Source organism: Lactuca sativa, chromosome 8 (assembly GCF_002870075.4).
Source record: "Lactuca sativa cultivar Salinas chromosome 8, Lsat_Salinas_v11, whole genome shotgun sequence".
Taxonomy (NCBI): domain Eukaryota; kingdom Viridiplantae; phylum Streptophyta; class Magnoliopsida; order Asterales; family Asteraceae; genus Lactuca; species Lactuca sativa.
The window spans coordinates 118,975,765-118,990,979 of NC_056630.2; the positions used below are offsets into that span (position 1 = coordinate 118,975,765).

At 39.9% G+C, this 15,215-nt stretch overlaps 1 protein-coding gene across 1 annotated transcript; it reads right to left on the reverse strand.

Moving 5' to 3' along the window:
- Positions 1-3,272: 3,272 nt before the first annotated feature.
- On the reverse strand, positions 3,273-6,020 carry LOC111902549 (metal tolerance protein C2). The gene is made up of 10 exons (XM_023898369.3): positions 5,445-6,020; positions 5,004-5,112; positions 4,895-4,934; positions 4,580-4,656; positions 4,341-4,429; positions 4,184-4,253; positions 4,031-4,069; positions 3,802-3,952; positions 3,636-3,722; positions 3,273-3,521 (listed from the first exon to the last, which is right to left on the reverse strand). The coding sequence occupies exons 1-10, from the start codon at positions 5,929-5,931 to the stop codon at positions 3,417-3,419; spliced, it is 1,254 nt and encodes a 417-aa protein (XP_023754137.1). The 5' UTR covers positions 5,932-6,020; the 3' UTR covers positions 3,273-3,416.
- Between the last annotated feature and the right edge of the window lie 9,195 nt (positions 6,021-15,215).

The window sequence follows — 15,215 nt, forward strand, 5'->3', positions numbered from 1 at the left end:
AGTGGCACACGGTATTGACTAGTCTAAAAGAGTCCCGTGACATGATGGTTTTGTTATCTAAGTAATCGGTGAAAATAACTATTTAAATTGCAATGTACTTTTTTTCTTTTTCATACATGCACTACATAGCAATGTATTTTAGTTTGTTGGTTAGTTTCTTTTTTAAATCAACACTAAATGGCAATGTACTTTTTTTTGGTTCTTTTATCATACCACTAAAAAAATAGAATAGAAGGGTAAAATGGTCATTTTCAACAATTAGCATTATCAGATGTATAATCAAACAACATGGTTTCAGTTAGATACAGATTAAGTCAGATTTCAGACCCAGTCAGACTCTGAATCAGTCAGATCTTACTCGGTCAGAAACTATCAAACAGCCCCTTAATTGTCCATTGACCTAGATCTATACAGAGGAAGATATCTCATTCTTAAACATAAGCCTCCACTTTATACACATACTCTGCCCACCAAGATGGTACTCTGTCTAAGAGAAACCATCTCTTTATACACACCGATCTAACTTGACTATCAAAGTCTATCCCACAATGCTAACAGATTTATTGTATGATGGCACCTAGGAATCAAGTTAGTAACCCGCTAAGTGTTGTAAAACTCGTTGAGTTGGCCGATTACTCGGTCGGTTACTCCTTACTGGGCCGCTTACCGAGGCAAGTTACAAAATCCAAGTACTCTTCGATTGACCCCTTACCGAAGCGAGCAGTGTTGTGAAACTCGGCCAACTTGGTGATTAATATGTATAATATATTTAATGATTTATATTTAACACACGCATTTGATTATTACTATATATATATATATATATATATATATATATATATATATATATATATATATATATATATATATATATATATATATATATATATATATCTTAAATTCTCAATAACTATTTACGAAGTCAGACCATTGTGTGTTTTTGAGTTTTTGTGTATTCACATATATTTAATTTTGTTATATATTTCAATCAACTTATGATTTTAGATTATGATTTTGACATATATAATTTTCCTAAAAATATTTCTACATGAATTACCGAATCTGAGTACTCCCGAGTACTCGTTACTCGGCAGTCGGCCGAACAAGTACCGAGTAGCGAGCTCTACAACCTTGAACCCACTAACAACACCTACTCTAGATCTGACACAAAAATCCCAATAACCCAATTCAATTTCACATTAATGAGTATTATGATTACATGCATTTAGCATAAAAAAACCCAATAGGAACTATGGTTTTTGTTCATATTTAGGTAACAGTGTTTTTTTCATATACAATTGACTAATAAACTTATTTGACTTGTTCATAATAAAGTAATATTTTCGTAATTACCAGCCATATTACCCCATTTTGAACAGGCGAAACAAGTTCAATGGTCAACTATATACAAAAAATAAAAACATGGTTACTTAAATGTGGACAAAGACCAAAGTTCATCACATTTCTAGGTCATTGACCCTAATAAGAACCATTGAACAAAACATATGTAGGGTTAAAACAAACATTTAAATATTATATAAATAAGAATGCTTTGGACAAAATATAATGGTCTAAAAGAAAGGAAGTTTAAAATTTATGTTTTCAAGTTAGATGAAAATAAAATAATAGATAGGAACGTAAAGATATTTATGATTAATTTTTTCAAATCTATTCTTCCCAATTTTGAGAAGTTTTTTTATTTTTTATTTTTTTTTTATACTTTAAACAGCTGAATGATTTGGAGGAAAAAGAAAATAATGAATTTTTTTTTATATATATATACCAACCTAACCTTATCTAAAGCAACTTATTTATATAGAAATATATAAGAAAATTTGTAAGAATTGCCTCAATGGTTTTATAATTTTTTGTGGTTTTAATCCTAAAATGTTTGGACTTGCCTCAGTATCCAAAATTGGATTTTTATTTATTTATTTATTTATCTAATTTTGTGTATTTTGGTCCCTCAATGTAATAGATGTTAAATATCCATATTTACCAATACCACATGCTTCTAAGGTCAGTGACAATTTTGTCCTTCATCTTGTCTCTCACATGTTACCCTGGATGAATAAATAAAGACGTTAATGTTTATTGTCTTTTCTTCAACTTGCACATCTTGTTCTAGAGCTCCCATCTTTTATGTGGTAGAGTGGCGATTGTGCGCAGTTCTTGAGCATCAACTAGTCGTGGTCACAGGTTTCATGCCTGACTTAAAGAGTTAAATACTTTTAAAAACATTTAGGAATAACAAAATTGAAAGTAATTTTGCTTTTTCTTATTTTGGAAGGCTTCCAAATGCGGTTTAATAAGATGGATTGATCCACTAATGTATGCAAGATCCGTTGTAATTATACCCAGATTACTGAGAAACATCAACAAACATGAAGTTTTTTAACTAAAGAAGCAATAAAATAGAAGTTTTATTTGTTTGCATGTTAGGTTTTTTATGGTGGTTGTATTGATTTTCAGTTAATGATCTTGAATTAGGGTTTTTTTTTTGTAATTTTGTATTAGGGATGTAACATTGTCTTGGATTAAACGTTTTGATGGTTTTTGGAAGGTTAACTAAGGTTGAGTTTTTAGTCATTTGCAAACATGTTGTAACCCTATCATATTGATATGAATAAGTTATTCCTGATATTTGTGTTTGCTTAAAAGCCACAACACTGAATATGTGTATCAATAGTATGTAGACTCACATAGCCAATATTAAAATGATACAATTAACCTTTATGAAACTGTTACGACGATTTGTGACCAAAAAATCATATGGCAATATGAAATAAGTATATTGTCCATTAGTTTTTGGAGTGAAAAAAGAGATACCATTCTTATAATTTCGTTAGATAGCAGTAGGGCCAGACATACACCAACAAATGTAGCAATTTTGCCTCAAGTTTTGATTCTATTACAATTAAGCATTTAGCAATAAATATTAGAAAGATACGAACAAATATTAAAAAGATATGAATATGAAATGATATGTGATATTCAATAACTTGGATATGGACATTAGATCCTATAAAGTCACTCTTAAAACAATATTTCGATTCTCGACTGTGTATCCTTTTGTCTCTTATTTGTCATGTCCATGGCCAAACCAGCCCATATAGTCTCATTAGGTAGTGGTATAAATTTCAACTACCTAAAATACTCCATAAAACTAAATATAACCAACAATAAATATATAGTATATTAACTTTGAGTTGCGACTTAATAAAGCAGTTATACCTTGTTGATTTCTTCATTAGTTTGTTTGGCTTTGCAAATCCTAATTTAGAGGTTTTTTTATATTCATTTTTAGCCCATCAAATTATTGGAACTCATGTATGTGCGCACTATAAGATGTCATGAAATTTACTATTTAATAGGAGTATTTTCTTATAATATGATTCATGAGATGATAATCTGGCTCATGCTGACGTGTCCAACTGAAGTGTGAAATCTTGTACTCCTAAATCATGATACAAATCACGTACAAAACCAACTATCGCTTTTTCATCCACCCCCTCTTTCACCTGTTCATTTCCCAACAAACATAACTCAATCAAACTATGATTTTAATCCACAAATTTACCAAAAAAAAAAAAAAAAAAAGTCAAATGTTGCAAACTGTTTTCTCTTAGTTCTACCTGCAGTGATACTGATCCAACCACATGACCTGGCACGAATTCCCAAAACCGCGCTTCAGATACTTCAACATCTTCAAGAGACGCCACCTGGCAAAAAAAAAAAAAAAAAAACATGTCAAATGTTGTCAATAGAAAGAAATGAAAGTAGGATGCTATTAATGAATACCTGTCTCCAGCATTTGGCCAATGCAGAGGAATGAATACTGGGTGGTGACTCTTGAAGAAGGATGCCACTGCTTGTTTTGAAGAGTGGCATCGCAAGCATAAAAATAGAACATGAAACTAATCCTAAACACAAAACTTCAGCATTTTCAACTCTGAAAAAAAACAAAAACAGAAAGAAATGTATTACATACACAAAAAAGAGAATTAAATTTAAGTATGATAAAACTTACCCAAGGCTCAATAGCCAAGATGCCAAAATCAAACCTGCACTGAAAAAACAACACAAAAGACAAAACCACCTTTAATAGAATTTATTGTCTTCCTCAATGAGTTAATCCATGATAGTGTGAAAAACATGAAAACAAATAAATATGCAATTATACCTACGAATGGAATCAGCAACAACATGCAAGCAAACTGAGTGGTAGTTCATATCCTCAGCATTTCTATAAACTGAAAATCAGAAAGATAAAATCAATTATATCATGCTTTCTATAACTTATCATCACAAATATCCTAAAAAGTAAAAGGAAAACTTACCAAGACTAACACGAGCATAACTCCTGAAGAACCAAATGCCAATGAGATTCACAAACAGGTTAGTTACTGCAGAAATGATCAAGTAATGCCTGCATTTGACAAGGGTAAAAATGTAAATAACAGTATCAGATTACTTGTATAAAACAAGTGGCATAATACATATTGAGTAGTTGAATTATGCAAATGGAATCATTTCAGAGGATGATTAGTGAAAGTAAGTGGGAAAGAATATGACTTACTTGTGCTCAGATTCATCTTGTACAAAAGCATGAAGTGCTTCAACAGCCAAGGAAAACGCCATAAACAAAAGAAATAGCTGTCTAAACATGAAGCACAAATTAGAAATCAACATGTTATCCCCATGAATACAAATGGGGAACTATAAACACAATCAATGTATTAGTGATATTAAAAATGTTACAATGACATGAAAAGACGAGTTAGGTGATAGAACAAGTAGGTTTCATATCAACATGTTTAGATTCCTTATTTATAAAAATAAGACAGATAGAGAGACACCATTAGAGAATAGTGAGGAAACTGTGCATACTTACAGAATTGGTAAAAGCTGATAAAACTTCTAGCCTTTTGTACCTGATACCAAAAGCAGTTTATTTAGCTCATGAAGGCGACTAGGTCAACAAATACAGATTCAAAGCTCACCCATAAGTGTAGATTCGATCAGCCTTTCTCCTAGAAGCAGCCATGGCAAATAAAGAAAATGTCAAAAGGCCACAGCCAAACGTCAAATGAAATGCATCTGATACCAAACCTGAATAGAAATAAACAGAAACAGTATGGAGTGAATTAAACACTCACGCTGAAATTGAAAAAATAAGAAACAGACACTAACTACTGGTTTCTTGTATGGATATATGCAAATCAAGCAAAACATCACAGAAATCCAACTGGAAATCCTAGCGACATACTCTGTGCACATATGGATGCCATGTTTTCTGATGATCAAAACAATAACTTAAGACATGCTAGCAAACAACAAAGCTTTTTTATGGACTATCTAGCAAATAATGCAATCACATTGAAGTAACAAAAGGACTCATTGAAAATTAGGAAACCAGAAGCAATGTATATATATAGGCATACCTGCTCGACCCGATAGAAGACCAATAAGCAATTCGGCAGTAGAACAGGCCACGTTAAGTGAAATCAACAAAACCAGTCTCTTCATCGGCCTATTTCCCGATCTAATAGCATTATAGAAAGAAAGAAGAAAGGCTGAAATTGAAAACTTTTCACTTTTACTGAAAGAGGAAAAATCTTCTTCCATCCATATTCTATCACCTCCATATTCCCGTTGCTGCGGAAAAACCTTCGTTGTCGGAAATATGTCAATCTTAGATGAAGTACGAGAAAGTATAGGCTTCTTCGAAGAATGATTGTTAGTAATTATCGATACTGGCGTGTGAGGAGGCTGTTCACCGGACTGGCGAAACGAAGTTTGCCGGGAAAACGCGAATCGCCGGTCGAAATCACCGGCGTTCCACGAGCGAGGTGTCTCGGCTTCTAGTTTCTGATAATCGAAAGGGTATCTTGAATCGGTATGCTGATCAGAAACCCCCGATCTTTCCATTACGGCAAGAAATTTTTTCAATCAAAAACCCTAGGAAACCAATATTGGATCGAAATCTGGGAAGGTTAAGAAAATCGGCGGCACGAGACTTTGACTAAAAAGTCAAAATTAACACAATAGGATTCATTTCCATTATTTATTTATTTATTTATTTATTTATTTATTTAGTTACTGGTTTATAATAACCGTGTTAACTACGGTTATAAAATTGATTAAACTTTAATAGTAAGACATCAAAATTATTAATCATTTATTTTAAATAAATTATTAATAAAGAGATTTTTTAGTTATATAAAATTATTGATTTAAATAAATATGTAAAATTATATCATTTTATAATTTGTATTAATTTTATTTTAATTTTTATTCTAATGTTATTAATTTGATATAATTAGGATGAAAATTTTAAAATTTTGAAATTGAAAAACAATAGGTTGACAATTGACATGCATTAATTATGAAACATAATATGGTGACACATGTAAAAAAAACAAATAAAATATGCATTAATTATGAGGCCTAATATGGTGACACGTGTCAAAAGAATAATAAAACTATTATTTTACTAGGTGTAAAACCCGTGTAATACACGGGTTGATTAAAAAAAAGATCAAATATCAAAATGTAAACAATAAATATTTTTTTAAATAAAATTTTGAAATAAGGAATAAAAAACATATTAATTGCAATTTATTATTATATTTACTATATTTAATACTTTACATATATATACATCTAAATATTATGTGACTTTAATTTTAAAAATTGAAAAATCTAGAAATTGACATGTGGATTTTATTTTATTTTAAAAATGACAAGTGTCAAAACTTATGAGAGATTGACATGTGGCAAAATTGATATCACAAAATGACAAGTGTCAAAACTTATGAGAGATTGACATGTGGCAAAATTGATTTTCATTTATTATAGTAGATTAGAATAGAGAGATTTTTAACAACATATCTAATCTAATGCTAAACTATTTTTAAATCCATTTATTTTGATAAGACTTGAACCATTACCTCGAGAAGAAAAGACAACTCTTGATATTAACTGAATAATATAGTTACATTGTTCAAAACATTCTTTAAACCATTACTTGAATTTGAATTAAATCATCAATCCTATACTATTGCTACATTTGGTATCGAAAATAAGGTCCTTTATGATTTCAATTGTTTTAAGATTATATTTATAAAGTTTATAAATTAACTCATCAATGAATCTAATAACAATATTAAAAATAGGGAATCGTAATTGTCGGTTTCGTATGATGCAAAACAACTACACTACAAGTACAAACGAAATACAATACAAACGAAACTAGAAAACCAACTCATGTGGTGACTCTAGAACTATATAAGCAACTAAATCACGATTATATGATGTTTGTGAATACAATACCTTTGAAGTGTTGGTTTGGTTATAGGTGATGCAACTAGACCTGGCAAATGTGTCGTGTCATGTCGGGTTCGTGTCGTGTCGAAACAGTAAATAGGTTGAGACAGCTTGACCCTAACCCGACCCGTTTAATTAACGTGTTGTGTTCGTTTATTTTCGTGTCGAGTTCGTGTTGAGTTTCGAGTTAGGGGTATATCTTAAAATGTGTCGTGGCATGTGATGTTGAAACAGTAAACATGTTGAAAGAGTATGATTTGGATAGGTGAAAAGGAAATGTAATAGTTGGGAGACTGAATGTCTAAATTTATAGTAAGTTTAGAGAGCTAAATGGAATGAATATGAGTTGGAAGGAGAATGGAGGGATCATGAGGAGGAGGGAATGGTTGAGGGGACTATGTAATTTGGGTGATAACAAAAAAAAATGAAAGTCTTGACTAAGACGGCCGAGTGTATTCCACATTACAAAACGAGTCAACCCAACTGTTTTCTTTTACGTATTGTTTTGTTTTTGGTCTTTCTAGCTTGTTTAAAATATTTAGAAAACTTATATATAAACAGGTTATTTTCGAGTCATATTCGAGTTGAAATTATCAACCATAACCTTACCCATTTATTTTTTGTGTCGTGTCGTGTCAATCTGTTTAATTAAACGGATTGAAATATCTTACTCAGACCCATTTATTTCGTGTCATGTTAGTTATTGCTACCTCTAGATGCAACGAATCATAATAGACTTCCTTCAGGTATCCATATCTAGAGAGGACAATATCGTATTTGTAACGCTCGTGTTTCATGTTTAGCATAATTATAAAATATGTATTTATGTTGATCGACGATTGTAACCTTGTAAGAATAAGTGAAAGACAATTATTTAAGTATATGTTATATGCGTGGACATATATTATGTGAACATAATATTTGTGTTAAAAAAGTTATTTAAAAAAAACTTAATAAATATGGCTAAAACAAACGTTAAAAATAAAAAGATTATTTAGGATAAATAATCTTAACGAAAGTTGTAACGAACCTAAAATTTCAAATTATATGTTATAAGATGTATTTAGGTTTAAATACATTTAAGGGTGAACCCAAGTAGTGAAACGATAATTTTTTTGTTATACCCTTTCGATAATATAAATGATTTGTGTAACGACCCAATTTTCACGTCCAAAAATTTCGTTATAAAACATTACATAAAAGCATCAATAGTTAAAACATTGTTTGATTAAACCATTTCACATCGAAAACCAAGTTGAAAACCACAACATTCGATCAATCAAATATCAAAGTATCAATCCCAGAATAAACTCGTAACTGCGGAAACAAGAGAGTGTGTGTGTGTGTGACATGCTGCTACCGCGCCGGCTCCTTTCCCCTAGCTGAGGAGGTACCTGAAACCAAAACTGAAAACCGTAAGCACAAAGCTTAGTGAGTTCCCCCAACCTACCACATACCATGCAAACACATAACACAATTACTGATAGGCTATTCTGGGGTGCCTGACTACCCGGTACGGCCATTCTGGGGCGCCGACTACCCGTGCGGCCATTCTGGGGTGCCGTCCTACCCGTGTCAAGCCATTCTGGGGTGCTGACTACCCGTCGGTCCTAACAACCGATCCTCGGGGACTAGTCCCCTCCCACTACCTCTATCGCATATAACATAACAAGCCAGCATGCAAACATATCATCACGTACTGTCAGACATTTCTGGGGTGTCTGAACTACCCTTCGGTCCTATCAACCGATCTCTACTTCCATCTCATTTAACATATCATACTAGCATATAACATATCAGGTAGTAGCAAACCTAGATGATATCACAAAGACAATCATCTAACATACGACTCCTACTGGTGGGCCGACATTGTGGCCGTAGACCCACCGCTACTAGAAGGTAACTCACCTCGAAGTAGCTGCTGATCTGATCGGGAACTGACTGTCTACTGCTGCTGCTGCTGCTCCGGAAATCCTCCGGCTGTAATTCCCACAACATACTCAATCAAACACTGCTAACTGTCCTTTGGGTAAAATGACCATTTTACCCCTGATCATGCCCTAAGTCAAAGTCAGAGTCAAGTTTCAGTTGACCCGACTCGCCGAGTTGGCTTTCCAACTCACCGAGTCCTTACCCAAACGACTCGTTGAGTTCATCTTCATCCGATGAACACTTATGCTAAGACTCGCCGAGTTGTATGAACAGCTCGCCGAGTCTGTTCTTGATCTAAGGAGATTGCCTTGAACTCGTCGAGTCAGGGCATTGACTCGCCAAGTTCCTCCATAGATGAGTTCAGCTTCTGACTCACTGAGTCACACCCCGTGACTCACTGCTCACTCGACACTACGAAAAGGGGACAAACTCGGAGACTCGCGAACAGACTCGCCGAGTCACATGAACGACTCGCCGAGTCGTTGCCATGCACCCACTAAATACACAGATTTGCTCGATTCCAGTCCATGCCCTTCACAGATCTGGACTCCTAGAACACGAATCACACGTAAAGTTTCCAACTTTACGTGTAGATATTCACCAATACGGATTTTAGGGTTCAAAATGTACTTAAAATGGTAGATCCAAGGTTTTCAAGCAATGAGGGTCCATAAAGGCTACAGATTCGAGCCCTTAGAGCCCAAACATGCCTAGATCCGAAGTCCCTCAACACTATAAGCTCATTACACAAAGGTCAAGACTAGAAGAAGCCTTGAAATGGCTATCACAAGCTCTCAATGAGATAATAATGAAGGGACAGAGAGGGTTTCGAGTTCAATACCTCTAAAAGTTCTGAAATGGCACAAAGATTCTGGATCTTCTTCCTCTCCTCTTGATCTACCTTCTTCTTCTCTCCAAAACTTCAAAGAAATGCACCAAAATCACCCAAATTACCAAAAGAGGAGTTACAGCTTCGAGAGGGAGTGTTCTGGACGCAATGGGGGCGGATATGAGGCACAAAACATCGTTTAAATAGGGTGCAACCCCTGAAACTTAGGGTTTCATCCAACAACGGTGACTCGCCGAGTCGCCAACTTAAGCATGTCCCGGGTCCCGTCCTTACTCGGCGAGTCGGACCTATGACTCGCCGAGTTCAAGGAAAAAAGAATGAAAATACTCAATAAGATTTACATACCAGGAACCAGGTGCTACAAATCTCCCCCACTTATTTTAGACTTCGTCCTCGAAGTCTGCTGATCGATCCTGAAACAGCTCGGGATAATGCTCCATCATCTCGTCCACCAGCTCCCAAGTCCATTCCGAACCCTTGCGGTGCTGCCATTGCACCTTCACTAGCTCCACCCTCTTGTTCCTCAAATCCTTCGACTTCATGTCGAGGATTACGACTGGGCGCTCAATGTAATTCAGGCTATCATCAACCTAAATATCCTCCAAAGGCACTACTGCTGAATCGTCCACTAAGCACTTCCGCAACTGGGAAACATGGAAAGTGTTGTGGATTTGGCTGAGCTCGACTGGCAGATCCAGTCTATACGCCACCTTGCCCACCCGGGCCATGACTCGGAATGGTCCGATGAACCTCGGACCTAACTTGCCTCGCTTCCTGAATCGAATGACACCCTTCTAAGGCGACACCTTCAGGAGGACCATATCCCCGACTTGGAATTCCAAGTCGGATCGACGCTTGTCGGCATAACTTTTCTGCCGAATCTGAGCAGTCTGAAGCCTGCTCCGGACCTGCTGGATCCTCTCGGTCGTCTTGAGCACCACTTTGGTGCTCCCCATGACTCTCTGGCCAACCTCACCCCAGCATATCGGGGTCCTGCACCTCCGACCGTACAACATCTCAAATGGGGAACGGTCAATACTCGCGTGGTAGCTGTTGTTGTAGGAGAACTCGGCCAGGGGAAGATAGGTATCCCAGCTACCACCGAAATCCAACACGCATGCCCGCAACATATCCTCCAAAGTCTGGATGGTCCGCTCGCTTTGACCATCCGTCTGCGGGTGAAAGGCGGTGCTAAAATGCAAACGAGTGCCCAACTCGTCATGAAATTTCTTCCAAAACCTGGAAGTAAAACGCACATCCCTATCCGAGATAACTGAAACTGGCACCCCGTGCCGCGCCACGATCTCCCTGATATAGATGTCGGCCAATTTCTCGGCCGATATGCTCTCCTGAATCGGGATAAAGTGAGCACTCTTGGTCAATCGATCCACGATGACCCAAATCGAATCCACTCCACGCGCGGTCCTGGGAAGTTTCGTGATAAAGTCCATCGTGATATCTTCCCATTTCCACAGTGAAATATCCAACGGCTGCATCTTGCCATGCGGTCTCTGATGTTCGGCCTTGACCTTCCTGCAGGTCAAGCAGTGCTCAACGTACCATGCCACATCCCGCTTCATGCAGGGCCACCAATAATCTAGACGAAGATCCCTATACATCTTCGTCACCCCGGGATGAATAGAGAATCGGGACTTGTGCGCCTCCTCCATCAAAATCTGGTGCACGCCTCCGTGATACGGTACCCACACCCTACGGTGTAGTGTCAATAGTCCTCGGCTATCATAATCAAAGGAGGAAACCTGACCCACCACACGCTCACTCTTCCGATGTTCCTCCTTGATAGCCTCCTGTTGGGCCTCCCGAATCTGCTCCAACAAGGGAGTCACTACGGTCATCCTCATGCACATATCCCTGATCGGTGCCGCCTTGCGGCTAAGTGCATCGGCCACCACGTTGGCCTTCCCCGGGTGGTAGAGGATCTCGCAATCATAATCCTTCACCACATCTAACCACCGACGTTGCCTCATGTTCAGATTCGGCTGATCCATGAGGTACCTCAAACTCTTGTGGTCCGTGTAGATGGTACATCGAACCCCGTAGAGGTAATGCCTCCAAATCTTGAGGGAAAAAACCACCGCCCCCAACTCCAAATCATGCGTCGGGTAGTTCGTCTCATGAGGCTTGAGCTGCCTCGAAGCGTAGGCAATGACATGCCCCCTCTGCATCAGTACCGCGCCCAACCCAGAAATGGACGCGTCGCAGTATACCACAAAATCCTCTACGCCCTCTGGCAGGGCTAAGATCGGCGCCTCGCACAGTCTCTGCCTCAACGTCTCAAACGCAGCCTGCTGCTCAGGTCCCCACCGAAAGGCTACGGCTTTCTTCGTCAGCCGCGTCAGGGGTACGACTAACTTGGAGAAGTCCTGAATAAATCTCCGATAGTAGCCTGCTAATCCCAGGAAACTCCGAATCTTAGATGGAGACTTCAGAACCTCCCATCTCATCACGACCTAGACCTTGGCCGCATCGACCAAAATCCCGTTCTGGTTGACAAGGTGTCCGAGAAATTGCACCTCGCGCAACCAAAACTCACACTTGGAGAACTTGGCATACAAGCTCTCCCTCCTCAGGGTCTCCAACACCTCTCTCAAATGCTCCTCATGTTCCTCCTGAGTCTTGGAATAAACCAAGATGTCATCGATAAAGACTATCACAGATCGATCCAGCATCGGTCTGCATACGCGATTCATGAGGTCCGTGAACGCGGCAGGAGCATTGGTGAGCCCAAACAGCATCACCACAAACTTATAGTGGCCATAGCGCGTCCGAAATGCGGTCTTCTGCGTATCCTCCTCCCTGACCCTCATCTGATGATAACCCGAACGCAAATCAATCTTGGAGAACCAAGATGCTCCCTGAAGCTGGTCAAAGAGGTCATCAATCCTCGGGAGCGGGTAACGGTTCTTCACCGTTACCTTGTTCAGCTCCCGGTAATCTATACACATCCGATGCGACCCGTCCTTCTTCTTCACGAACAAAATCGGGGCTCCCCAGGGTGAACTACTCGGTCGAATGAATCCCTTGTCTAACAGCTCCTGCAGCTGTGTAGACAACTCCTGCATCTCAGGAGGAGCCAACCGATACGGTGCCTTGGCTATCGGAGCCGCACCAGGAACGAGGTCAATCCTAAACTCAACCTGTCGTTCCGGAGGTATCCCAGGAAGCTCCTCCGGGAAAACATCTGCAAAATCTCGAACCACCGGAACCTTGCTTACTGTCGCCTTACCCGCCTCCCGGGTATCCATCACATACGCGACATATCCTGTGCATCCTTGCTGAAGATAGCGCCTAGCCCTCGCTGCTGAACATACAGTGGGTCCGCAAGGTGGCCTCTCTCCATGAATCACTAACTCTCCCCCACCCGGGGTCCTGACTCGCACCAGCTGCTGCGCGCAATCTATCACTGCCCCATTAGGGCTCAGCCAATCCATGCCTATAATCACCTTGTTCCCACGCAGCGGAATGGGAACCAAATCTACCAAGTAGCGCTACTCAAACAAACGCAGCATGCAATCTCGAAATACCATCGATGCTCGCACCGATCGATCATCAGCAATCTCCACCTCCAAAGGGCAATCTAACTTGCCCGATGACTCATGAAACTTCTTGCTAAGCACAAGGGAAACAAATGATCGGGACGCACCCGAGTCGAACAACACATGAACTGGAAGTTCGTTCACATGGAACGATCCTAATGCATACATATACATACGGAGCACATATCAATAACATAACATCATAAAAATAAGATAGAGGGAAAGAATCATACCCGTCACCACATCGGGTGCGGCGCGTGCCTCCTCGGTAGTCAGCTGAAATGCTCGGCTCCTCACCACTGGAGCCTCTGCCTTGCCCTGCCGGCCATCCGTGATCCGCAGGGTTGCTGGAGCTGGCGCCTTCACCGGCGCTGAAACTGTCAACTGGGGGCAATTGGCCTTCTTGTGGCCCCTCTGGTTGCAGTGGGAACACAACAACTCAGATGTCTGAATAATTGCTGCCGGAGCAGTGCAATCCCTGCTGAAGTGCCCAGGCTTGTCGCACTTGTAGCAGCCCGATGATCCCAACCGGCACGCCCCCTCGTGCGGCCTGCCGCATTTCCTACAGCAGCTCGGTCCTGACTGGCCTTTTGGCCTCCCGTCTGATCCCTTGGGCTTCTTCTGCGAAACCCCTCCTGTCTGACCCTCCTCTGATTTCCGTTTCCGGATGTGCTCCAAATCTATCTCCCTCTCCCTCGCCCTGACAATCATGGAGTCTAGGGTGGGGCAAGCTGAAAAACTGACGTGCTCCCGGATATCAGCCCGTAGCATGTCATGGTAGCGGGTCCTCCTCATGTCCTCATCTCCTGCGTACTGGGGCACCAACAATGCCCTCTCCCGGAACTTGGCGGTAATCTCCGCCACAGTCTCTGTCGTCTGCCTCATGTCTAGGAACTCCCTGGCCAGCTGCTGAAGCTCGACAGCCAGCGCAAACTCTGCCCTGAACCTGGTCACAAAGTCCGACCAGGTCATAGCCTCGATAGTCGAGGCTCCCAACGAGTCACCCACTGACTCCCACCAATCCCGGGCTCGGTCCCGTAAGCACCCGACTGCATACCTCACCTTCGACCCCTCAGGGCAGAAGCTAGTCAACTGTGCAGACTCGATGTCTGCAATCCATCGCCTGACAGCAATGGGGTCTTTCACCCCATGGAAATCCGACGCACCACTGCCCCTGAAGTCCTTGAAGGACAGTGTGCGAGATCCCGACTGGCTAGATGCCATATCACTCCTGAATGCCCGAAGGCGATCCTCCATCAACTCCATGATCCCTTCCTTGATCGACCCAAAGAGGATGGGGATCGACTCAAGGATGCCTATGGTGATCTCTGACGCGATGAACTCGCGTAGTCCCTCATCTACTGGCTCAGAACCTGATCCCGAACCTGACCCCTCTCCTGAACCTCCATCTACCGACCTCGATCAAAGTACCACCATTCTGCAATACATAATACAATCATTAGTGATATTGATACTTCCTGAGGGATCACTGCTACTTGCAAGTTCCCTAGTCTTATCTTGGCCTTCCTTGGTTCGGGTACGGATCC